Raw genomic sequence first — 27,951 nt, forward strand, 5'->3', positions numbered from 1 at the left:
ACAGAATAAAATCAATGAATAAAATGCTGCAATAGGCACGCGTCAGCAATGTTTTGAAGGTGAGTTGTCAAAAAGTTGGCATATATAATTCCATCTGTTTTATTTTCGTGAAATCGAGTGAAAACTGAAATCTATTTTCATTACTGAAAGAACTGATATTGTATAGTTATATCTATAAATTGTTTAATTTTTGAAACACTTGCTTATAGTAAAGGTATTTAAAATAGATATTAAACTATTTCAAATGACAAAGTGAGATAACAATTACTTATACCTTAGCCGAAATTGAAAAGAACAGTATCATTTTTATTTTGCTGTGCAGTTCATTTACGTCTGTGATTTACGTCTGGGCTTGGTGAAATTCTTGTTAGATTATTTTTGTTTTTAGGGGGCGTCGCTATTTGATTACCAATACGTGATGACATAATGTCGTAATTGTTTTGAGTAATAAGAAGAAATTTAACAATATGGATAAGTCAGCAGAGTCAGAAAGGGTGGCAAGTCCACTACCAGAAGCTGAGATCCAAATGGAGTCGGAGACGGACTACTCGAGCATAAGAGGAAAAGTAAGTTTTTACTTTTTATTACCTTACATGGCTGCTATTTTTCGCGCCACATATCGTTCATATTTCGTCATACATATGTGTTTGGATTCAATGAATGAATTGGATATATAATATTCTTGAAATACAGTTTAGTGATCTTGCTTCAAAAAATAATTCTAAATAAGTACATTACATTTTGATCTTATAGAAAGTTTAATCTTTTATAAAAAAAAGTATGTAACTAATCATAATACCTATATCGAAAAATAAATAAAATAACTAATGTGCAATATAATATACTAAGCTCGGAGCTTTTTTTATGTATAACAGAAACAATATATATATAGCCCTTCAAGTATAACAAAACATAAAGAGATACCTATGTTTTTATTTGAAATATTCATGATGGATACTGACCTATGTCATATGTGTAAACTTATCAGATAAGACAAAATTAACGTAATATAAAAGTGAAATGATTACCTAAATGTAAACAAAGACCAGAGAAAACACTTTCAACATAAATTTTAACTTACCCATACTAACAACAATATAATATTTTTATATTCTAATGCCTTTCATTTTTTATCTTTACTGAATAATAGAATTATCTTATCTTTTGTCATAAATAAAACATCCTGGCTTCAATACTAAATAAACATATAAGTATGGTATTAGTTAACTATTATTTGTGCTATTTTTTCAAAAATTATAAAACTACTATAATATCTATATGTATGCTGTATACATGAATGAATGTTACAGATGATACATGTAAGTCCAACAACTGAGGAATATGAGCTATTAAAGAAACAACTTACTGAACGCCTAGAAGCTGGCAATGGTGAAATAATTTACGATATTGGCCAAGGAGAAGGTATGTTATGATATTCCCTTAGTAACTATATTTTTAAATAACTTCTAATACAGTATCCTATCCTATCCTACTTCCTACTAATATTATAAATGTGAAAGTTTGTGAGGATGTGTGTGTGTGTTTGTTACTCTTTCACGCAATAAAGTAACTTCTTTGTTCCACTTTTCTTCTTTTTATTTGTGTGTTGTAGCTTACAGACCAAGTGAAAATAGATACAATTTGGATCATGCTTATGTTAGAGTATTTGTACAATTTTAAAACATTGTAGTTGTTTATTTACAATGTCTTATATTACATAATAACATATGGCAGAGATTTAATGTTCATATAACACTTCCTATCTCATAATTATTGTATCATGATCTTAAATTATGTTTTAGATTTCTGATAAGCATGTCCGTTTGCATTGCAACACTTAGATAACTACTATTATGAAATTTCACTACAATTATTGTAATTAGAAAAATTAAAGTTTTTATGAATAATGAAGGAACTTGTCATAACTAACCCATGGAAATGATAGAAAAAATGGATTTTAATGAATAAACCAACTTGAAAGTTTTGTAAATATTGCAAATTATGTATGTACTCGAAATATTGAGAAATACTAGTTAGTTACGCATCCACCCCAACCCTCTGTGTTAGGTTGAGCAATAGCCTTCCGCTGGCCTCAGCAAGACCACCGGAAAGTTCTTGCAATTTAACATAAGCATTCCACATAATGGAAAACATTTGTTTCGCAATAAGGTATCGCTTGTATCATTGCATGTAATTCTGGCATTAACATTTGTGACTCCAAATCGTCCACTTGTTATAGTTAAGTAATTAAATAAGTTTAAGTTTAATTTTATTTTATTTCTTTTTTAAAAAAGTCAAATCGCTCCCGCAAAGTTTAACTGGCGCAGCCGGTAGGATAGCCACATAAGGTCTGCATGTCTAGAGGTCTTCAAAATTAGCCCTAGAACATTGCTATAAAGACCGTGCTATCCTAAAAGAACCGAAATATAAATTTGTTAAACGACCACGACAAGGACATGGGATCGACGATCGGTTGGTGAGTAAAACTTTTTGCCATCCTTTCTCATATATTCCTATATCCTTTTCACGAGAGTGTAATTTTGACTTTTAATTATTATTTTTTTTTTAACTGTTATTTTGGGATTGAACGTCTCTCATTATAACGGATCTGGTTTTAATATGAAATTCTATTAAATCAGCAATTAGTTATAACTTATACATTAAGAAATATCGTATTTAATTCTAAGAATTGTCTTGCATAAAACTCTGCACAGACTAATTAGCTATAGAGTGTAACTTAAATAAAAGTTTTACATAAGAAAAGTAAATGAATTTTTGCATAAAGAAATATTAATATTAATTGATTTAAATGATCTCAAAATTGATCGTAATTCAATTAATAAATTTTATATTTTATATGTGATAATTATACCTTACTTCAAGTTTTAATTTTTATAGTAAGTGGTAACATATAATTTTTTTATTGTGCTATATTTAAATTTTTATTATATTGTGTTTTAAATTGATTTCTGTGTGTGTGTGATTTTTATAATTCGAAATTATTGTAATTGGTTAAAGACTTCAGAACTTTAATTACTCTGTACTTATTTAACATGGAAAGCGTAAACGTAATAACAATTCCGAGTGATATGTTAAAGCTTATTCCTCTTTTTGGTGGAGACAAAAGAATTTTGAATTTATTCTTTCGAAAATGTGAATATATAATTAATAAATTTAGAGGGCATGAAGAACAGAATATTTACGTTTTACATGCCATAACTAGTAGATTAATAGGCGATGCCGCCGCGTTATTATCCGAGCGCGAAGATATTAATACTTGGCCCGCTTTAAAGGAATTACTAGAACAGCATTTCGGTGATCCGCGTAGTGAGGATTGCATAAAAATCTCTCTCGAGTCCTGTAAAATTAAATCCGGCGAAAGTTACCTTGAATTTTGTAATAGGATACAGAATATTCGATCATTATTAATATCGAAGGTTAATTTATCGGTAGATACGGAAATTAAACGCGCGAAAATTGCGATTTATAATCATACAGCCCTGAACGTTTTCTTGTATAATTTGCCCGAAAGCATGGTGCGTATTGTAAGACTAAAATCACCTAGTACATTGGAACAGGCTTTAGAAATCGTTTTAGAAGAAGTTAATTTTCACGAGCAATACCAATCGCGCAATCGTATCCATAGTAATACAACGGTGCCAAAACAAACGCCTAACGTTACGGTGCCCCAATTTTTACAAAATAATCCTCAACAAAGATTTAATTTTGGGATACCAAATGTACCTCAAAATGCACAGCAGGCAAAATTTGATTTTAAATTTACACCTCAACAACCATTTAATAATAACCCACAGTTCGGGTATAGGCCTTCATTCAATCAAAATCCACAATTTGGTTATAGGCCAACATTTAATCAAAACCCACAATTTGGTTATAGGCCTCCTCAAACTTTTGGTATGACGCCACAGAATTTCGGTCAAAGACCTCCTCAAATTAACCACTTTGAGTCTACTGACGTTTCCATGAGGACGGCACCCCCTCGACCACAAAATATAACTCAGCCAGGTTTTAGAGTGAACGAAACCGACTTACATAATGACAATTATTACTATAACTATAATCCTTACGACTATACCAATTACTATGGCTGTAATCCTTATGATACGAATTACGAATACGATGAGAATGAGATTTATACACCCACTGACGATACTCAAGACATTAATGTGCTTCCGTCTGATAAAAAAAATTTTCAAACGAAAGCCTCTACCAAGAAAAAACCGTAGAATCAAATTGCGATCCAAATCTGAAATTGCCACATATTTATATTTCTGAAATTAATTCCAAATTTGTGATTGATAATGGGAAGCAAAATTTAAACGCGGACGCTTTATCTAAAATTAGGGTTAACGCTACGCATTCCGATAACGAAAACGAATCTATGGTTGTTAATATAGGCGATAGAGACAATAGGCCAAGAACGCGTAACGACTCTAGTACAATTACTATATCAGAACGCGATTCTAGTGAAACGATATCTATTCCCGACTCTGAAACTCTATCGGCGATGAGTTCTCCTAGAACATGTGACTACCCAGTCAGGTCACCATCTATAACGTCGAAATCGGATACAGTTCATTCAGCTAATATAGTAGAATCGTCCGGTATACCTATATTACATGAAGCAATAGACACAAAACCAAATCAAATCCTAGTATATACTTACGTGGTTTAAGAACGAAATGCAAGTTCACGACCTTTCACGTGAAAAGCAAAAGGTTTTAGAAGTATTCTTGCCTACTAATAACCCGGATCTAGTAAAACAATTTTTAAAAGAGTATATTAAACCGAAAGTTAAGTATTTCATTTATTTCGAAGATGATGAACATCGCAAACAATTCACTAGCATTGTCATAGAATTATTTAGAAGGGATACAGTATTGCTATTTGAATGTACGGAGCGTGTAGTTTTTATAGAAGATGAGAAGGAACAAAAAGCTATTATAATAAAACACCATCAAGGCAAAACGTGTCACCGCGGTATTAAAGAGACTCTAGCAAGTATACGTAGAAATTATTTTTGGCACAATATGCAGGAAACTATTTCAGCCCTTATTAATGCTTGTGAAACGTGTTCTAAAATGAAGTATGATCGTAATCCCTTTAAACCCATTTTACAGTTAACTCAAACACAAGACGCGCCGTTCCAAGAAATATTTATTGATATTTTTCAGATAGAAGGAAATTATTACTTAACTATTATCGACGCATTTAGTAAGTTAGGTCAAGCCATTCCAATAGACAATAGATCAACGGCAGAAGTAGTGCGTGCACTCATGAAGTATTTTTCGTTTTACGGCACCCCTAGAAAGATTAGTTCAGATCCCGGTAGTGAATTTAATAATGAGCTAATGAAAGAATTTTTGAATTTACATAAAATTGAGCTTCATATCGGCTCACCTAATAATCCTAATTCAATGGGATTAATTGAGCGTTTACATTCGACCATTAGTGAAATTTATAGATGTGCGAAATACGAAGAGAAATGCACGGATGCAGCATCAGTAATGATGTATTCAATTATTGCCTATAATAGTTCAATTCATTCAGTTACGGGCTTAACCCCTTTTGAAGTCGTATTTGGTCACACGGATTCAGGTAGCTTATTTAACGCTGATTTCGAGCAGCATTATATACAGCAATTGGTTAAGGACCATGCAAAACGTTTAAAGGTTCTATATAAACATTTAGCAGAGAAAATTATCGAAACTAAGCAAAAGGTAAAGGATAGGAGAGGTGGTGAAGATCCAATCAGTCTCCCATCAGGAAAAATTATATTTGCAAAAGACGTTAATAAGCGAAAAAGCAAGGATAAGCCGCGATTCCATAAAGCTAAGGTTATAGGACAAGGTTCAAGGAACGTTGTACCGATAGAGATTGGTAAAAGGAAGACTAAGGTCCCTATTATAAATGTAAAACGCCCTCCGCAGGTGGTGTTGGCTGATAGTGATGAGGTCCGCGCTGGCCCTTCAACTACAACCTCTTCAACATAACCCGGGAATTTATCCTGTGAAAGAAGGGCAAGCATATCTTCAAACAGACTATTGGACTATAATTAAGGTTTTAAATTTAGATAAGATTAATGATGACTTAAATTTTATTATTAGCAAATACAGTGAATTCGATAGTTTAATTAATAAGAATATTTCATACTTGCACGATTTTCAAGTGGCAAAATATCACGCTGAATATATTCGTGATATAACGATTCAGAAATACGAACAGTTAGTCCCACAGAAACGTGTCAAGAGAGGAATCCTCAATCCTCTAGGTTCCTTAATTAAAATTATAACCGGAAATTTAGACTATAGTGACGCAATGAGATACGATAAACTTACAGCTAAACTTGAAAACGATCAAACTATCGTTAGAAATAAAATTACTTTAATATCTAAAATGCTCGATAGTTTTATTAATACTACTGAAGTCTTAAATCAAAATTCTAAAATATTAGATAAGCGTTTAAAAATTGTAGAATCTATGATTAAGGAATTAGCATCTAAGGATAATCATTGGGTTTATACTACTTATGTTGTAAGCCTTTTAAATTTATTTGTAAGTAACTTTCGTACTATTTTTATAAAATTAGGAGAAATAGAGACTGCTCTAGCATTTAGTAAAGTATCCATACTACATCAAAGTATTATTAATTCTACTGAGTTGTTGCAACATTTAATTCTTATATCTCAAACTGAAAATTTAGTGTTTAAAGCGAGTGAGGCAAACTTAGTAAAACTAGAAGAAACTATTAATGTTAAATCGTATATTAAACAAAACCAGATTACGTTCATAATGGAGGTTCCAATTACAGATAATTATACTTATAACTATTACAAATTATACTCTATACCTATGTACCGTGCATCCGATAGTAAAACCCTTTCCATTTTTCCTAAATATCCTTACCTGTTGGCAAAGGGGATGAAATACTTACCGATCGTAAAACCGTGCCGATCGCTCGCTGCTGGAGAACAATTTCTATGCGATGAACGAAATCAAACGCCTTATCCTGAAACTACTTGCATAGAACAACTGCTTAAATTTGAAGGAAACCCAATGCACTGCGAACAACAGCTAATCAATATAGAGAATGTGAGAATGCAAAGAATCACATCTATAAGTTGGATACTTTTCTCAAAATACAGAAATACTCTGACTCAAATTTGCAATGGTGATGTCAGCAAATATCCTGTCGTGGGCACATACATAATGACCATCGACGAACCATGTAGCATCGAGATCCAGAATATAACGATTCGCCCTCACCAAGTAATCACTGAGAATGATCCGGTAGAACCAACAAAAATTATAGTTTTGCCGCAATTACCTGTGAATAGAACTCCAACATTATCCAGTACACGTGTACTCAATATGCGAGGAATCAACTTGGACGAAGTTAAATATATGTCAACGATATTAAAGCAATCAGTGTTCAGTGATAGTGAAATGGTTAACAGTGAAAGAAACTTTAGATTCAGTGCTACTTTAGGCTATACGTCTCTATTTTTAATATTTGTACTTGTAATTCTATTTTTACTTTACTTACTTCGTTATAAGATATTAAATGTAATGTGTCTGCGAAATCATCGGATAGTTATTAAAAATGAACAAACCGATAATTTCGCACTTAAGGAGGGAGGAGTTACGCATCCACCCCAACCCTCTGTGTTAGGTTGAGCAATAGCCTTCCGCTGGCCTCAGCAAGACCACCGGAAAGTTCTTGCAATTTAACATAAGCATTCCACATAATGGAAAACATTTGTTTCGCAATAAGGTATCGCTTGTATCATTGCATGTAATTCTGGCATTAACATTTGTGACTCCAAATCGTCCACTTGTTATAGTTAAGTAATTAAATAAGTTTAAGTTTAATTTTATTTTATTTCTTTTTTAAAAAAGTCAAATCGCTCCCGCAAAGTTTAACTAGTTTTTCTCCGTGATAACATAGTGGAGTCATAACACGAATCAGTTTTCAAACAATCACTTTCCTGATAATAATGAACACAACAAAACAGTATGATAGTTCACGCGTAATGTCGTGACCAAGGGACATACGGATTCATTTGTATAATTATATAGATTACTAGCGGTCCGCCCCGGCTTCGCCCGTGGTACATGTTTACGTTTTCTCTACATAAGAACCATCCTCGTACTTCAAGGAATATAATAAAAAAAGAATTATCGAAATCGGTTCAGCCGTTCTCGAGTTATGGAATTACAACGAAAAGTGGCATTGATTTTTATATATTAGAGAAGATTCCTATTCTGACAAATATTGTTCTACAGACGGCAAGGGTCTAACAGAAGACGAGTACAACGCGTCAGTGGCAACGCTACAGTCGCTTGTCAGTGAGCGGGTGTCCTGCGTCGAGTTACGGAAGTGGGACTGCGGGTCTGGCATCGTGGGCCAGTACCTGCTGCGGACGGAGCTCGATCATAATGATTTTATGGAAATCAGGTATGGTCGATATAGTTTTGATTTGGTTTAAGTTTCTTTCAGGTCGAAAGGTATTAAAAGATAATTAATTGTTGTTGATGGTAATTGCCCGCGACATTGCTTGCGTGGTCTCGAAATTTATAAATTTTGAAAATTAATAATTAAACATCTCATCTAAATTTTTATACAAAATTTATATCTTATGGGCTTATTTCAAACTAAATGTTAATGAATTATGGCTTTGGACATGATTCCTATTTAAACATAATGAATTTTTTAAATATTATCTACTAGCTTACCGCCCGCGGCTTCGCCCTCTTTGTCTAAAACCTAATCCATACTAATATTATAAACTAGCTTCCGCCCGCGACTCCGTCCGCGCGGATGTCGGTCTTTGCGTGGATGGTTTATTTCTCCATTTTGAGTAACTCGGACAATGACATCTTATCTATTGGACCCAAATACGGCTAGGTCTATAATAATACGCAACGTGTGTTCGCGGTACCTACTACAGAACAACGTCTATGGAATATGGATAACTGAAAAATTGAGATTAATTTTTTTTCTACGTATTTTTCCAGGATAAAAAGTATCCTATTTTACGCCCAGGATAATAAGGTATAATTATACCAAGTTTCATCGAAATCGAACCGGTAGTTTTCACGTGATGTCTTCACATACAGACAGACAGACAGACAGACAGACAAAAATTTTTTTAATCACATATTTGGGTTTGGTATCGATCCAGTAACACCCCCTGCTAGTTATTTTTTCAATTTACAGAATTGACCCTTCTACAGATTTATTATATGTATAGATTTTAGTTTCTGCAGTGTGGTAAAAATATATTTCATTTTAGGGTAGCCGTAGTAGGCAATGTAGACGCAGGTAAATCCACCCTACTGGGCGTGCTGACACACGGCGAACTGGACAACGGGAGAGGGCACGCGAGACAGCGGCTCTTCAGGCACAAGCATGAAGCGGAGACGGGGAGGACCAGCTCCGTGGGGAACGATATACTGGGCTTTGATAGTATGGGTGAGACAGGACAGTTCTTTGGCATGTTATTATGATAATATATACATACAGTTACTTACATATTTTGTAAAATTAAATTGTAATACTGAAATGATTTAAAAGAGCAACTATGGAGTTTCTTGCCGATTCTTCTCCATAGATACTGCTTTGCGAATGGGTGGTAAATGTTAAAAATATGTATTGGCGTTTCTAAAGTGCTTCTCGAAGAAGTCTAATTGAATAAATAAATGTTTGAGATAGCTTTTTGTTATCGCAAGTGTGTGTAATGTAGGTATTAGGTATAGGTGTGTACTTATACCTATATATAAATATAATAATGTGACTCCTATCAGATATCACTAAGGAATTTAGGTCACACGTGTCTTTAAAAACTATAAAGAATATTATATTTAATTATTTTAATTGTTACTGGAATATCATATTATTTCTCCTTAATTAGTAACTAGAGATAGTAATCCGACGCCTGTAATCGGATAGATATTTAGTTTAAGTACCTATTTACATTTTATTATAAAAAGGGGTAATTTCTCTAATAAAAGTCAGTGTATAACCAACCATCATTCGTTTTATTTCTCTCCACGCACACCACACATCACATGGCGACCCTGCCAGTGCGAGCGCGTCGGATAACAGCTTTCTAGAATTACGTTCCTTATTTGGCGCTGAAATCGGAGTCGGTTTCATCTTCATACGGAGAGCCGAAGGCTTCATAATAAATTATTATGGAGAATTACACCAGTCGCACCGATAACCGGACGTACTTGCAAAGATTGAAGAAGTTTATAGCGGTAGCGTGTTATTTTTATACAAAATAAGTTAGGAAAGAGATTCTACATACGCAGATTGGTAAAGACAAAATGGGCAAGCAGCAATCTAAAGAAGTCGAAAAAGAAGAAGTATTTATAACACAGAGCGGACAGAACAACTACGCACCAAACAACATCGCACCCTGGGAAAAATCAGAAACTATGTTCAATTTGACCGTGGTAATAGCAGTCATTTGTGGAATAATATTGGCGTATTCTGTTTACAAGAAGATGCACAAGCGACTTACAAAGAAGATACAGCGGCAAGCTACGGAAATAGTTTTGAAGTCACGTCGCGCCTCGGTTTAAAGGGATATAAAAAGTAAAACACAACTTGAAAACCCAGTTCAAAAGTGGCAATTAGTGTGTGCAGTGACTCGCAGTATACTTGTAAGTGGCAATTTTTCCTTTCTCTCTAATCTATTTTTATTTAATCACGTTTATCCTTTATGTAGAAATATAATTAAGATATTAGTTAAACTTATGCTTAAAAAAAATAATATATATAAATATATAATAATAAACATAAATGTCTAATATAATATTACAAAAATATTTAAATGATTTGCTAGAAATTAAGCAATATTTAGTTAAGTTTGGAATTAAACGTCTTAAAAGTGAAACAGCATTCGAAAAATACGAAGTAGCTAAACAAATATACAAGGAGTATAAAAACTATATACAAGTGGTAGAAATTAAAGTAGAAGAATTAAGTGTAACATTAGAAATAGATAGTCTTTTTGATAAAATCAAAAATCTTATGACAATCATGTCGACAAAACCAGAATTTGAATTAAAAACGGCAGTTTCTCTGTTGCCCGTAATGGACGACACAGAAAATGTCACTCTGCAGTTAATAGATGCTATTGAATTATATGTGACAATGATTTCAAAAGAAAGTATTACAAATCTTATTCAATTTGTTTGCAAGACACGGTTGTCACGAAACGCGAAATTAAGATTAAAAGATACCTATAGTAGCGTAGAAGAAATGGTTAGTGACATGAAAAAGCACCTCCTAACTACTAAGTCAGAAATCGCTTTGCAGAAAAAACTATTAAATTGTTATCAAGGAAATCGGTCGATAGATAAATTTGGAACAGAGCTCGAGCAACTGTTTGTTAACCTTACCATCTCACAATCAAAAGGAAATTCAGACACGTTCAGTATTCTGAAATCCATAAATGAAAAACAGGCAATACATAAATTCGCCGATGGTCTACGGAATGACAGATTGAAAACTGTTATAGCTGCACGAAATTACAATTCGTTAAAGGACGCTATTCAAGGCGCAAAGGATGAGGAAGTAACGATGACTTCTCCATCATCTGACCAAGTATTCTTTGCAAAAGGAAGACCCTATCATCGGGGACTCCAAGGATCTAGACACTGTGGAAAATCATATTCCTATACTAATTCAAGGTCACCAAAAACACAATTTAAGAATACATTCACCAACTATTCATGTGGTAGGAATCAAGGGAATTTTCAAAGAGGTCGAGGTAAAACAAACGGAAGGAATAAATCAAATACCCGTAGTACTCAACCATATACTCATAAAAACAGAAACCAGCATCAGCAGGTAAATTTGGCCCAAAGTTCGCAAAACGAAGGGGACGAAGATGAGCAAAGCTCGATACCGAAGTGGTTTTTTCGACAATAATGAATTCGTATTAAGTTATAACAACATGAATTCAGTAAAATTTTATATAAATCATAAAAAACTAAATTTTCTATTAGACACTGGAGCATCCTTATCTATAATTAAAGATATTGCTATACAACATACTAAACACAAAGTTACCCAAAAAACAACACAAATTAAGGGCATTGGTGGAAAAATAACCTCAGACAGATATACAAAATTAACATTGAAATGTAAAAATGAAAAATTTGAACATAAATTTCATATATTTAAAACATTACCATTAAACATTGACGGTATACTCGGGCAAGACTTTTTGTCGAGATACAAATCATTACTAAATTTTGAAAACCAAACATTAACGCTTCAAACAGATTCAAAGTATACAACAATACCAATAGACATGTTTTCAACAGAAGATATAAACACAACAAGCATAAAACTGCCACCCAGATGTGAAAAAATAATTAATATAAAAACGAACCATACTAGCAACTGTGTAATAACTTCAAAAGAGGTGTGTGATGGAGTATTCATAGCTAATACTTTGAATAAAGCCAGAAATGGAAAAATATCGATACATATTATGAATACTAGGGAAACAGAAGTAGTTTTACATTGTTTCACACCCGAAATAATACCTTTAGACGAGTTTGAATGCTTTACATTTGAAGAAGTAACAAACAATGGAGAAAGAGTTAAAAGGTTATTCGATTTACTGAAACTAGAAAACATGAACACAGAAGAACAGAAAAGTATTGCAAGTATATGTGCTAAGTTTGCAGATATATTCCACTTGTCGGGTGATCGACTGAACACTTGCAATTTATACGAACAGAAAATACACCTAAAAGAAAATACCAATCCAGTTTACTCTAAACCTTACAGACTACCTCAATCACAGAAAGCGGAAATTAGTAAACAAATACAGGAAATGATAGACAACGATATTATCGAGGAATCAACTTCAGAATGGTCCAGCCCATTACTGATAGTGCCTAAGAAAATAGGAGCAAATGGTGAAAAGAAATGGAGAGTTGTACTTGATTACAGAAAACTAAATGATTGTATCAAAGACGATAATTCCCATTGCCAAATATTACCGAAATATTGGACTCTTTATCAGGAGCTATGTATTTTAGTCACTTAGATCTCAATCAGGGCTATTATCAAATGAAATTAGATGCAGAAAGCCGAAAATATACAGCATTTGTAGCTGATAAACATTATCAAATGAAACGTTTACCAATGGGTCTAAAAACAAGCCCTAGCGCATTCAGTAGAGCGATGACAATTGCATTATCAGGATTAAATTATGAAAAATGCATAGTCTACCTGGATGATATTATTGTGATGGGAAGAAATTTAAATCAGCATAATAAAAATCTCATTGATGTATTCTCACGTTTAAGAAAAGTAAATATGAAATTAAACCCATTAAAATGTAATTTTTTGAAAAAAGATCTTTTGTACCTAGGTCACATCGTTACACCAGAAGGTATAAGACCAGATCCAGAAAAGATTAAAGTCATGCAAAATTATCCAACTCCTAAAAACGCAGATGAAGTCAAAAGGTTTGTTGCGTTTGCCAATTATTATAGAAAGTTCATACCAAATTTTGCAAACATTACAGCAAGTTTAAATAATTTAACCAGAAAAAATGTTAACTTCAATTGGACTACAGATTGTCAAAATTCTTTTGAAACTTTAAAACATACACTATGTAACCCGCCTTTATTGCAATATCCAAATTTTGAAGAAAGTAATGAGTTCATTATTCATACAGACGCTTCTGGGTTAGCGATTGGAGCTGTTTTATCAAATCAAGACAAAAGACCAGTAGCATATGCCAGTCGTACTTTAAACAAAGCTGAAAGAAACTATCCTGTGATAGAAAAGGAACTTTTAGCAATTGTATGGGCTATCAAATATTTTCGACCTTACATTTATGGAAGAAAGTTCAAAATTTGTACAGATCATAGACCATTGATATACTTATTCAACATGAAAGACCCATCGAGTCGACTTACCAAATTCAGGCTATGTTTAGAAGAATACGATTTTGTAATAGAATACACGTGAGGAAAAGATAATGTCGCTGCAGACGCTTTATCTCGTGTAGTATTAACAACGGACGACCTAAAGTCTATTAATAATAAAGTCAATTGCCTCATGGTTATGACTAGAAAACAAAGAAAAATGATGGATGAAATGGAAAATAAGAAGAAGGATAACGATGAAAAAGCTGACGATTGGACTGATCACCCAAGAGTCGTAGAAATACTTAAACGGACAAAAAATTCGATAGAATTCAATTTGGAGACTAACGAATATACGAAGAACGAGACATGTTCAGAAAATGTCCATAGTAAAGAAAAAACATTTATGTATACACCTTCAAGGAATATGGTTACAATGAATCCTAATTCTAGATCATGGTTGAAACGAGCTTTCGCAGTGAGAGAATTAGAACAATTCTGTAACAAAGAAAATATTCAAGAATTATGCATAATAAAAAATGAAAGAAATGAAAAATTAATAAAAGAGCTAGCTCAGGAAGTAAACAATATAAATAAGTGGCAAGGACCACGGATATGCATATTAAAAGGTGTAGTAAAAATAGAAAATATGGATGACAAAAAGGTCATACTAAATGATTTTCATATATTACCAAGCAGTGGACATGCTGGTATAAGAAGAATGACGAATAACATAAAGAAACGTTACTACTGGACAAATATGAACAATGACATATATAACTTTGTGAATAAGTGTGAGCAATGTCAAAAGCAGAAATTTCATAAGCAAGTGAAGCAACCTATGTGCATTACTAGCACTGCATCTTCAGCTTTTGAAAAAATATTTCTTGATACAGTTGGTCCAATAACACGAGATGTTAATGGAAATGCCTATATACTAACACTACAATGTGAGTTGACGAAATACGTGGAAGCATACCCAATACCAAATAAGGAAACAGACACAGTAGCTCGTGCTTTCGTTGATAATTTTATTTTACGTTACGGTATTCCACAGACGATTGCAACTGACAGAGGTACTGAGTTCATTTCAGCAACTATGAAAGATGTTTGTAGATTGTTAGAAGTAAAGCAAATACAATCAACAGCATATCACCACGAAAGTATTGGTTCTTTAGAAAACTCGCACAAAACATTGGGAGCGTTTCTAAGGATTCAAACTAACAACCAAACTCAAAATTGGAGCTCTTGGTTACAATATTGGTGTTTTGGATATAATACAACGGTTCATAGTGAAACACAATATACACCTTATGAACTTGTATTTGGTAAATTGTGTGGTATACCAAGTAATCTTGTAAATAAAATTGATCCAATTTACAATTTTGATAACTACCCTATTGAGTTAAAATACAGGCTACAAAAATCCCAGCAAGAAGCAAGAGAAAATTTAATACAGTCCAAATTACGTAGAAAAATCAATTATGATAAAACAACAAATTCAATTAACTATAAAGAGGGAGATCTATTACTTGTTAAAAAAGAAAATAGAGAAAAGTTGGATCAAGTTTATATGGGACCATACAAAGTAATAAGTGATATGGATTTCAATGTAAAAATATTACAAAATGATAAAGAAAATATAGTTCATAAAAATAGAACAATACCGTATCATATATAAAAAAAATGTATTAGATATTTTTTTTTTTAAAAAAAGGAGAGAGATGTAATGTAGGTATTAGGTATAGGTGTGTACTTATACCTATATATAAATATAATAATGTGACTCCTATCAGATATCACTAAGGAATTTAGGTCACACGTGTCTTTAAAAACTATAAAGAATATTATATTTAATTATTTTAATTGTTACTGGAATATCATATTATTTCTCCTTAATTAGTAACTAGAGATAGTAATCCGACGCCTGTAATCGGATAGATATTTAGTTTAAGTACCTATTTACATTTTATTATAAAAAGGGGTAATTTCTCTAATAAAAGTCAGTGTATAACCAACCATCATTCGTTTTATTTCTCTCCACGCACACCACACATCACATGTGAATAGCGTGGAGATCTTGTTATATTCATTCGTTACTAAAATATCCTCCATATGTTATTTGAAATTATGAACAAGCGTAAAAGAAATGTTTAGTTAGCTTTCTGCCCGCGGATTCGCCCGCCTGTACTTACATACCTTGAGACCTTACTTGTCAAATTTACATGAAAAAACATAGCAAGAGCTTCCTCGAAAACCACGCCATCTATAAAAAAAAACCATCCAAATCTTTTACTTAATTGTAAAGATCTAAGCATACAGACAGACGAATGATGGCGAAAAGCGATTGTATACATTATCTCGTTCAGTACGTGTACTCACATACGTTTACACACATGCAAGTACAGTTCACGCACGCGCACGCACGAACGCAAATACGCACTTACATACGCAAGCTTACACACACACAACCAAACAATTAAGCTATTGCATAGCGTCTATCGCGGGCCTTGAGCGCGGGGACCGAATCGGGAAATTCCGTAACGAAAAAACCTCACGCTCCCCACTCCGACAGGTGGAGGTGTGGCTTGAAGGCATAACATGCAATAGCTTTTTTTTTTTTTTTTTTATTTGGTTCACAAATTGAAATTGACACTTAAACAGCCTTAAAAACTATTTACCAAAACAAACATTTGCGGTGCAATTCCTAAACTAGTGAGCATAGTGAGCTTTACCGCGTGCCACACGTCTTTTTTTTTATAAAATTAAAACTTTCTATCACAGGTAACGTGGTTAACAAGCCAGACCACGGCACCCTAGATTGGGTGAAGATCTGCGAGAAGTCGTCCAAAGTGATCACGTTTATCGATCTAGCGGGGCACGAGAGGTATCTGAAGACGACGGTGTTCGGTATGACGGGACATGCGCCGGACTTTGGTATGCTTATGGTGAGTTGGAATAACTTGTGTTTTAATTTATAGTTGTTTTTTTTATATAAAATAATACAGGACAACAAAAATTACCTAATTAATAAGTACAAAATTTTAACATTAAAAATTTAACTAAGTTAATCAGTTTTCGATTACCAATAGATACATGTATAGACATACATCTTTTTACGATACATGTAAGTAAAGATACCGTGTGTTATGTACATACAAAATAATAAAATGAAGCTTAATTTTGAAATGTGAGAATGAATAAAACTACTACTTACGCATACAATTTATTTTGAAATGTGAGAATGAATAAAACTACTACTTACGCATACAATTTATTTTGAAATGTGAGAATGAATAAAACTACTACTTACGCATACAATTTATTTTGAAATGTGAGAATGAATCAAACTACTACTTACGCATAAAACTTACCTTAGCAAAGTCTATTTCTGTTCTTAATGTTCATTTTTAAGGTTTTGAGTGTAAACTGAACTTTATGACAAGATTTAAAACATAATATGTAAAAAATAACAATTTATATACATTTACCTATATCTACAACAGATTGGTGCCAACGCGGGTATAGTGGGTATGACAAAAGAGCACCTAGGGCTTGCGCTGGCTCTTTCTGTACCAGTGTTCGTGGTGGTCACCAAGATCGACATGTGCCCGCCTAATGTGTTACAGGTATGTGAGATTACATGAAAAAAATGTATATTTTAATGCGTTACATGTGATAGAAGTGGAATTTGATATAATATATCGTTCTCTTTCTTTCTTCTTAATTTTTAACCTTAGTTTATTCTAAACACTTGTACAGTTTTATTATTAAACTTCTCAATTTGTTTTTAACAAAGCTTTCACTCAAAGTTGTTACTTAACGTCAAATATCATTGCTATGTAATGTGCGTTTGATTGCAATCATGTACCTACTTAATAATCAACACTAAATTATCGAACTTTACATGATAAAAATTTGTACTTTAAATAGATTAACATATAATCGCATTGTTACAGGACAATCTGAAATTACTAATTAGGATACTGAAGTCGTCCGGCTGCCGGAAAGTTCCTGTCATGGTGAAGACAAAAGATGACGTCATAGTTAGCGCAACTAATTTTGTATCTCAGAGGTACGATTTATTTAATAAACTAATTACAATGATAACCTTTTGATATATTAATCTATAAGTGTCAAAAACTACCTATAATGTATGTAACAAAATGAATGGTTTAAATAAAAGTAAAAATGTAGGATTCAATTCTGAGCGTGAACTCATCATTGGTCCTTCGAGCCGGATTTTTTTGTATATCTACCTACATTCTATTCATATCTACATTTTTACTATGTTAATTTTGATGCACAGTCTAATTTTTTTTACCAATGTTTTGCTATCCATTTAAACCTTTATTCGGTATTTTTATTGTAAAGATTTTGCGTTATTTGTTATTTCGTAAGACCAATTTACATGAAATTCGCAGGCTATGCCCAATATTCCAAGTGTCGAACGTGACGGGCGAGAACCTGCAGCTGCTGACGATGTTCCTCAACCTGCTGAAGACCAGGATGCCCTCGCAGGATGATAAGCCCGCGGAGTTCCAGATCGACGATACGTACTCTGTGCCGGTAAACTCGAACATTTATTTATTCAATAAATACTTTTTTCTAGAAACACTTTTTAATCATCATAGCATAGTTTGACCAATTATCACCGGTTCGAATAGCAGTACTTTCTAGCAAATAGTTAAATTCATTTTTTAAGTTTATTGAAGAAAAGCGAATGAATATGTTACCTTTTTTTAATAAGAAGGTAAAATTGTAAATATTTTTAAGTCAATAGAAAGTAATGAATTATTATTTTGTGACCATTGAAATTAATTGTAATCACCATATTTTATTTATTTTTTCGGACTGTATGATATTTTTAAATATACATAATATTTGTGAACTACCCTCAAAATATTTACCTTTTCCAACAACATTTTCCACGGTTATATTTACCAGTTTCTTAATTATTGCTTCCGTGATTATATTTCTATTTATTTTGCCATCAGGGCGTAGGCACAGTAGTATCAGGCACAACACTAGCTGGAGTAATCCGTCTCAACGATACACTATTACTCGGCCCGGATCCGCTCGGTCGGTTCGTGCCGATCGCCGTGAAGAGCATACACCGCAAGCGCATGCCCGTTCCCGAGGTGCGGGGGGGACAGACTGCTAGCTTCGCGCTTAAGAAGGTAAGATATAGGAGGGAGGGGGGGGAGACCATTTAATTCGCGATTAAGGTGCGTTTCAAGAGGGTAGTGACTTGGTTAGGTTGGAACGGCACTATCTAGTGAGTTCTAAACGCTACACTACTATTGGGCCCATGCGTCATGGCAATACCGTCACGTCATGGAGTAAGGCTACGATTTTTACGTATCCGTAAAAATAGTATCGTAAGGCTACGGTATCTTGCTAAAGAAGTTTCACTTCTGACACCTGTGCTCGGCACACACGCTCTTTTTTTACTTACTACTAGCGGTTCTTAATACCTTTCGCTTTCTGTATTCTTTATTAGCTTTCTGTATTCATTGATTCGCAAAAAGTCACAAAATGATTGAAATTTTCTGAAAAAGTTATTTATGTATAAAGCGCTCAAATTCGTAACTTCAAAATGGCATGTAATCAACAACAACATCTTTACTGTAAAAGAAACTTAATTTTTATCCTTGAACTTTTCCATGATCAGCAGTTAAAAGTAATCAATACAAATTATAATTTTTATCCGTGTGCTTTCCATGATCAGCAGTTAAAATAATTAAAATATCAACAGATAAAGCGGTCCGCGATCCGCAAGGGCATGGTGATGGTATCACCCGCTCTGAACCCGCAGGCGTGTTGGCAGTTCGAGGGCGAGATACTGGTGCTGCACCACCCCACTACCATCTCGTCGAGATACCAGGCTATGGGTAAGTGTGAAAGACCTTTATCTTTGTGTGATTAGGTTGTTTTCTATGGAATTGAAAAATAAAACAATGGGTTATACATATTAAAAATAAAAATGAATAATGAATTCATAATGATATAATATTTTTTACTTATTGTCATGTCTGTCATGTCTGTGTCATTAAATTTTGTTTAAAAAATTAAACAAATTTAAATATTTTAGCACTATACAACTTAAACTTAAAAATAGATAGAGATCTTGTAATTTTTGGTCCTTCGAGCCGGATTTGTACTATGAATGGAATGTTACCTACACGTTTAAAAGAATCTAGTGTAAGACTGATTAATTATCATCCTTCTAAACTCGGACAAGTTTTTTTTCTTATATATTTTTTTGCGATTTTTTTTTTCAATTTATATTTTTAATGTCTATTTTTATACAGTGCACTGCGGCAGCATCCGGCAGACCGCGTCGATCCTGTCGATGTCCCGCGAGTGCCTGCGCACGGGCGACAAGGCGCGCGTGCGCTTCCGCTTCATCAAGCACCCGGAGTACCTGCGCACGGGACAGCGGATGGTATGGGGCGGTGTTGTGTGTATACAGTGCACTGCAGCACCCGGAGTACCTGCGCACGGGACAGCGGATGGTATGGGGCGGTGTTGTGTGTATACAGTGCACTGCAGCACCCGGAGTACCTGCGCACGGGACAGCGGATGGTATGGGGCGGTGTTGTGTGTATACAGTGCACTGCAGCACCCGGAGTACCTGCGCACGGGACAGCGGATGGTATGGGGCGGTGTTGTGTGTATACAGTGCACTGCAGCACCCGGAGTACCTGCGCACGGGACAGCGGATGGTATGGGGCGGTGTTGTGTGTATACAGTGCACTGCAGCACCCGGAGTACCTGCGCACGGGACAGCGGATGGTATGGGGCGGTGTTGTGTGTATACAGTGCACTGCAGCACCCGGAGTACCTGCGCACGGGACAGCGGATGGTATGGGGCGGTGTTGTGTGTATACAGTGCACTGCAGCACCCGGAGTACCTGCGCACGGGACAGCGGATGGTATGGGGCGGTGTTGTGTGTATACAGTGCACTGCAGCACCCGGAGTACCTGCGCACGGGACAGCGGATGGTATGGGGCGGTGTTGTGTGTATACAGTGCACTGCAGCACCCGGAGTACCTGCGCACGGGACAGCGGATGGTATGGGGCGGTGTTGTGTGTATACAGTGCACTGCAGCACCCGGAGTACCTGCGCACGGGACAGCGGATGGTATGGGGCGGTGTTGTGTGTATACAGTGCACTGCAGCACCCGGAGTACCTGCGCACGGGACAGCGGATGGTATGGGGCGGTGTTGTGTGTATACAGTGCACTGCAGCACCCGGAGTACCTGCGCACGGGACAGCGGATGGTATGGGGCGGTGTTGTGTGTATACAGTGCACTGCAGCACCCGGAGTACCTGCGCACGGGACAGCGGATGGTATGGGGCGGTGTTGTGTGTATACAGTGCACTGCAGCACCCGGAGTACCTGCGCACGGGACAGCGGATGGTATGGGGCGGTGTTGTGTGTATACAGTGCACTGCAGCACCCGGAGTACCTGCGCACGGGACAGCGGATGGTATGGGGCGGTGTTGTGTGTATACAGTGCACTGCAGCACCCGGAGTACCTGCGCACGGGACAGCGGATGGTATGGGGCGGTGTTGTGTGTATACAGTGCACTGCAGCACCCGGAGTACCTGCGCACGGGACAGCGGATGGTATGGGGCGGTGTTGTGTGTATACAGTGCACTGCAGCACCCGGAGTACCTGCGCACGGGACAGCGGATGGTATGGGGCGGTGTTGTGTGTATACAGTGCACTGCAGCACCCGGAGTACCTGCGCACGGGACAGCGGATGGTATGGGGCGGTGTTGTGTGTATACAGTGCACTGCAGCACCCGGAGTACCTGCGCACGGGACAGCGGATGGTATGGGGCGGTGTTGTGTGTATACAGTGCACTGCAGCACCCGGAGTACCTGCGCACGGGACAGCGGATGGTATGGGGCGGTGTTGTGTGTATACAGTGCACTGCAGCACCCGGAGTACCTGCGCACGGGACAGCGGATGGTATGGGGCGGTGTTGTGTGTATACAGTGCACTGCAGCACCCGGAGTACCTGCGCACGGGACAGCGGATGGTATGGGGCGGTGTTGTGTGTATACAGTGCACTGCAGCACCCGGAGTACCTGCGCACGGGACAGCGGATGGTATGGGGCGGTGTTGTGTGTATACAGTGCACTGCAGCACCCGGAGTACCTGCGCACGGGACAGCGGATGGTATGGGGCGGTGTTGTGTGTATACAGTGCACTGCAGCACCCGGAGTACCTGCGCACGGGACAGCGGATGGTATGGGGCGGTGTTGTGTGTATACAGTGCACTGCAGCACCCGGAGTACCTGCGCACGGGACAGCGGATGGTATGGGGCGGTGTTGTGTGTATACAGTGCACTGCAGCACCCGGAGTACCTGCGCACGGGACAGCGGATGGTATGGGGCGGTGTTGTGTGTATACAGTGCACTGCAGCACCCGGAGTACCTGCGCACGGGACAGCGGATGGTATGGGGCGGTGTTGTGTGTATACAGTGCACTGCAGCACCCGGAGTACCTGCGCACGGGACAGCGGATGGTATGGGGCGGTGTTGTGTGTATACAGTGCACTGCAGCACCCGGAGTACCTGCGCACGGGACAGCGGATGGTATGGGGCGGTGTTGTGTGTATACAGTGCACTGCAGCACCCGGAGTACCTGCGCACGGGACAGCGGATGGTATGGGGCGGTGTTGTGTGTATACAGTGCACTGCAGCACCCGGAGTACCTGCGCACGGGACAGCGGATGGTATGGGGCGGTGTTGTGTGTATACAGTGCACTGCAGCACCCGGAGTACCTGCGCACGGGACAGCGGATGGTATGGGGCGGTGTTGTGTGTATACAGTGCACTGCAGCACCCGGAGTACCTGCGCACGGGACAGCGGATGGTATGGGGCGGTGTTGTGTGTATACAGTGCACTGCAGCACCCGGAGTACCTGCGCACGGGACAGCGGATGGTATGGGGCGGTGTTGTGTGTATACAGTGCACTGCAGCACCCGGAGTACCTGCGCACGGGACAGCGGATGGTATGGGGCGGTGTTGTGTGTATACAGTGCACTGCAGCACCCGGAGTACCTGCGCACGGGACAGCGGATGGTATGGGGCGGTGTTGTGTGTATACAGTGCACTGCAGCACCCGGAGTACCTGCGCACGGGACAGCGGATGGTATGGGGCGGTGTTGTGTGTATACAGTGCACTGCAGCACCCGGAGTACCTGCGCACGGGACAGCGGATGGTATGGGGCGGTGTTGTGTGTATACAGTGCACTGCAGCACCCGGAGTACCTGCGCACGGGACAGCGGATGGTATGGGGCGGTGTTGTGTGTATACAGTGCACTGCAGCACCCGGAGTACCTGCGCACGGGACAGCGGATGGTATGGGGCGGTGTTGTGTGTATACAGTGCACTGCAGCACCCGGAGTACCTGCGCACGGGACAGCGGATGGTATGGGGCGGTGTTGTGTGTATACAGTGCACTGCAGCACCCGGAGTACCTGCGCACGGGACAGCGGATGGTATGGGGCGGTGTTGTGTGTATACAGTGCACTGCAGCACCCGGAGTACCTGCGCACGGGACAGCGGATGGTATGGGGCGGTGTTGTGTGTATACAGTGCACTGCAGCACCCGGAGTACCTGCGCACGGGACAGCGGATGGTATGGGGCGGTGTTGTGTGTATACAGTGCACTGCAGCACCCGGAGTACCTGCGCACGGGACAGCGGATGGTATGGGGCGGTGTTTGTGTATAGTTTTTTTTAAGCTATTGCATAGCTTCTATCGCGGGCCTTGAGCGCGGGGACCGAATCCAGAAATTGCGTAAAGAAAAACATCACGCTCCCCACTCCGACGGGCGGAGGTGTGGCTTGAAGGCATAGCATGCAATAGCTTTACCGTGGTAGTCCCCGAGTGCCACACGTCTTTTTTTTATTTATGCTGCGATAGGGGAGCGCTTGGCCACGATCTCGCCTGATAGTAAGCTGAGATGTGGCCTAAGATGGAGCGTGCTTCCCTAGAATGTACCTGTTCACTCTCCTCTTGAGAGTATAGTGCACTATATTCCGTATAGTGCACTATAGTCCTGATAGTGCACTACGCCGGTCACAACTACACGTTTTATGTCTTAAACTTGGCATACGGCAGACCGCGTCGAGCAACTCCACATTGCACCATATACTTTTTTTGTAACCAAAAATGTACTGTAAGAAAATGTGTACAAAATTCATGTTTGTGTATTGAATGAAGTATTCGCTTGCAAATTATTACATTCCATTGTTTTAATTTGTGCATTATCTAATTAAATTATTATTGAACAAACATAACCTCTCCACATGTAAAACTTGCGTATATATTACCTACTAGCATCCGCCCGCGACTCCGTCCGCGCGGATGTCGGTCTTCGCGTGGATGGTTTATTTCTCCATTTTGAGTAACTCTAACAATGATATCTTATAAATATCTATTGGACCCAAATACGGCTAGGCCTATAATAATACGCAACGTGTGTTCGCAGTTCTACAGAACAACGTCTATGGATAAAACTGAAAAATTAAGATTAATTTTTTTCTACGTATTTTTCCAGGATAAAAAGTATCCTATTTTACGCCCAGGATAATAAGGTATAATTATACCAAGTTTCATCGAAATCGAACCGTTAGTTTTCACGTGATGCCTTCACATACAGACAGACAGACAGACAAAAATTTTTTTAATCACATATTTGGGTTTGGTATCGATCCAGTAACACTCCCTGGTATTTATTTTTTCTATATTTTCAATGTACAGAATTGACCCTTCTACAGATTTATTATATGTATAGATTTAATTAATATTTCAAAATTTAACCCCTAATCATATGTATGCGCATACGCAGGTGTTCCGTGAAGGTCGCACGAAGGCCGTGGGCAATGTTCTACGGCCTGAACCGCACGCGCAGCCCGCGCCAAGACACGCGAGACACGAACATCGTATGCTAGCAGCTGTGAGTACACACACAAACATACAAATATATATGTGTATAATATACACACATATTGCATGTGTGCCTTGACCGCTTTACGGCTTTTTGTGCTATCCTAATTCAAGTAAAATTACCACCTGCTTTGAATAAAATCGTTTAATATTTTATGCATCATCATGATATTATCAACAATATAAGAGTTTATTTGAACACAAAAAAAAAAATTTATTCAAAACTAGGTTTCCGCCCGCGGCTTTGCCCGCGCAGTCAAAGATAAACCCACATAGTTCCCGTTCCCGTGGGATTTCCGGGATTGCGTCATTTTTCCGGGATAAAAAGTAGCCTATGTCCTTTCTCGAGTATCAAAATATCTCCATACCAAATTTCATGAAAAATGGTTCAGTAATTTAGGCGTGATTGAGTAACAGACAGACAGACAGAGTTACTTTCGCATTTATAATATTATAGTATGGATTCAACTTGGCCCTGGAAAAAAACCCAAACCAACCTAATAAAAATTTTCATCTAACATAATATTTTTAACCATTTACCCCACTTTTATATTTAATCAACAATCAAACATACCACCAGGTACAAGAATCTGACGAGTCTGGTGCGACATCACCGTTCGAGATGTCTGGTGACAAGCGGCGTAGACGCAAGCGACACGATAACAATAAGCCGGCTGCTTCACATTCTGCTGTTGCTGCTAATTAAATACACATACATACATAAATAAGAAAAAACACAGAGATACATACATACACAGATAATTTTAAAGGCATAAACACACAGATACACAAATTGACAGACACACAGAAATACAACGGCAAACTTACAGAATAACATAAAAAAAACACATATAGACGTTGAAATGTTATAGACATAAAATTGAATTATGTATCAATTTTATGTCTATTAATAATAAGTAATAACACACCAAAAAATCCAAGCCGGGTTTGTAGATTTGATTTATTTTTTATTTTGAATTTAACACAGACAATTCAGAACACAGATACAAACAAGCAGAAACACATGGAAACTTTAATACAACAAAATGTTTAGTTCTTAGATATATCAACTTAGAACGGAGTATTATGTTTAAGTTCATTTTTTTATAATAATTATGATAATATGTTAAAATATCTCGAAATTGAGGGCATCCATTTGACAAATGGAATTATTTTAATGAAAATTTTCATATATTTGTGAATACATATAAAAATGCTTAAATAAATAATTTTTAAAAGGACATCAAAGACATGCAATAAAAACCAGATAAAGTTTATTAAAACTTAAAAGTTAATTCTGTCAAAAGAGAAAAAGAAAGCTTTTGTAAGAGAGACAGAATGACGATCGGCATTCAAGAATTATATTTTTTATAATTCAAGATTCCACTTGTGTATGTACTATTAAGTACATATTTTTTATTTATAGAAAATTATATTAAATGAAATGATTTTCACTTACATAATATAAATAAGCACAATTTCCATATTAACTTCTCTATTTTGTATAGATCTATAACATATTTTCTCACTTTTTATATTTCAATCTATTTTCACTAGCATTCAGAAGTATTTGTGGCCAAGGTAATGATAAATAGCTGTTAATAATATCCACTTTTTTAACTAGAAACAAGATGTTGATGTTAACTTTTACTACTAAAATTAAAATAGTTAATATGTTCTTGTAGTAGGTTACAGTTGAATTCACAATGCTCTGTACAGGTAGTATGTTAATGTTATGTATAAAAATTAGTTTCTGACCTTTTAAGAGATACATTTTTTGGGAATCTTACAACGCATTTTAAGAAGTTATGAAATTAAATAAATAAGTTTTCTTAAATGGCAATTCCTGATCCCAGTTAGGACGGATTCTGCCAAAATAAGAAGTTAAATAAGTAATTTAAAAACAGCACATATGTCGTTTTCATTATACTTTTAGATTACAAAACAAAGGCATAAATTAAGATAAGTATCAACATCTTATTGATCCATAGTCACCTTTATTCCCCTTTTTTAAGGTTTTTAAGAAAAAACTACAAAAAATGTAGACAACATCTGTAAAAAAGCATCACTTTGAGTCCTGTACACCATCTGTCTAGTGTTTTGTAAACTAATTAGATAAGTGTAGTTTTCTTTACGAAACAAATGTAATTTTATTTACTTTAACACAAACGGTGGATGTGAATAATAGATACCGCCTAAAGAAGTACAAGGTACATCTGGTAGAGTAAGGACAACATATTGTAGCGAACCGTCTATTTTACCATATACATACTTACTTATTATATTTACTATGTCAAATTTTTTCTATATTTTCGGTGTTTTTAATGTCTAATAAAAATAGTTTATAATTGGTGCAATTCATGTTTGGCTATCTGTAGGATTAAGACAATTATTTCGGTTGGAAATGTTTTGAAATTTATTTTATAAAATTTATTTGAGAGTTATTTGATTTAAATTTTAGAATAAATCCTTGCATGTGTATATACAAATACATTTTCATTTTTAATGTGTAAAATATTTCACATACACGTAGGGTACATGATGTACCATGAATATTTAGTAGCATTGATGGTTGATGGCATGTTTAAAACAATTTGATACTTGCAAGTATCAAAATATTTTAAGTCATGGTAACACTAGACACTTTACAATGTGTATGATAAATTGCCTATTTACATGTTGCTATTCCACTGGCAATAATGTCCAAACGTTTATATTATGTATAGGTAAATGCTGAGTAGGTTGTGTCTTTTTAGTGTTGCTAGCACTCCATATCATAGATATTCAGTATTTGTGTTTGTGATGTGATTTCTTAGTCTAAGTAATGACATATTTTTATTAATTTGTTCTGAATTTGGAAAATAAAATTAGCTCAAAATAAAATTGATGTTTTATTGTAAAATTACATTTATACTAAATAATAAATCTACAATAAGCCTACATAGTTGAAGAGCGAGTGTCATTTCTTTAGTTGCTTCTTGGCATCTTCAATGCCTTCTTTCATATTTTGACTTAATCTTTTATAGAATGACATTAATCTATTC

General features: G+C 36.6%; 1 protein-coding gene across 4 annotated transcripts; it reads left to right on the top strand.

Annotated features, from left to right (window-relative positions):
- LOC123691354 (GTP-binding protein 1) lies at positions 1–27,790 on the top strand. Of its 4 annotated transcripts, none has more exons than XM_045635689.1 (14): positions 1–59; positions 389–566; positions 1,311–1,422; positions 8,308–8,479; positions 9,318–9,496; positions 16,711–16,874; positions 17,433–17,555; positions 17,886–18,001; positions 18,351–18,495; positions 18,924–19,106; positions 19,685–19,820; positions 20,241–23,664; positions 24,810–24,917; positions 25,488–25,630. In XM_045635689.1, the coding sequence occupies exons 2-13, from the start codon at positions 468–470 to the stop codon at positions 24,910–24,912; spliced, it is 4,956 nt and encodes a 1,651-aa protein (XP_045491645.1). In that variant the 5' UTR covers positions 1–59; positions 389–467; the 3' UTR covers positions 24,913–24,917; positions 25,488–25,630. The 4 variants fall into 4 exon arrangements, with proteins under 4 accessions (XP_045491645.1, XP_045491647.1, XP_045491644.1 ...); XM_045635691.1 differs by lacking the exon at positions 1–59 and adding an exon at positions 89–214 and having other exon boundaries at positions 20,241–20,374; positions 25,488–27,790; XM_045635688.1 differs by lacking the exon at positions 1–59 and adding an exon at positions 89–214.
- The last annotated feature ends 161 nt before the right edge of the window (positions 27,791–27,951 follow it).

The sequence above is a fragment of the Colias croceus genome, chromosome 4, assembly GCF_905220415.1.
Source record: "Colias croceus chromosome 4, ilColCroc2.1".
Classification (NCBI taxonomy): domain Eukaryota; kingdom Metazoa; phylum Arthropoda; class Insecta; order Lepidoptera; family Pieridae; genus Colias; species Colias croceus.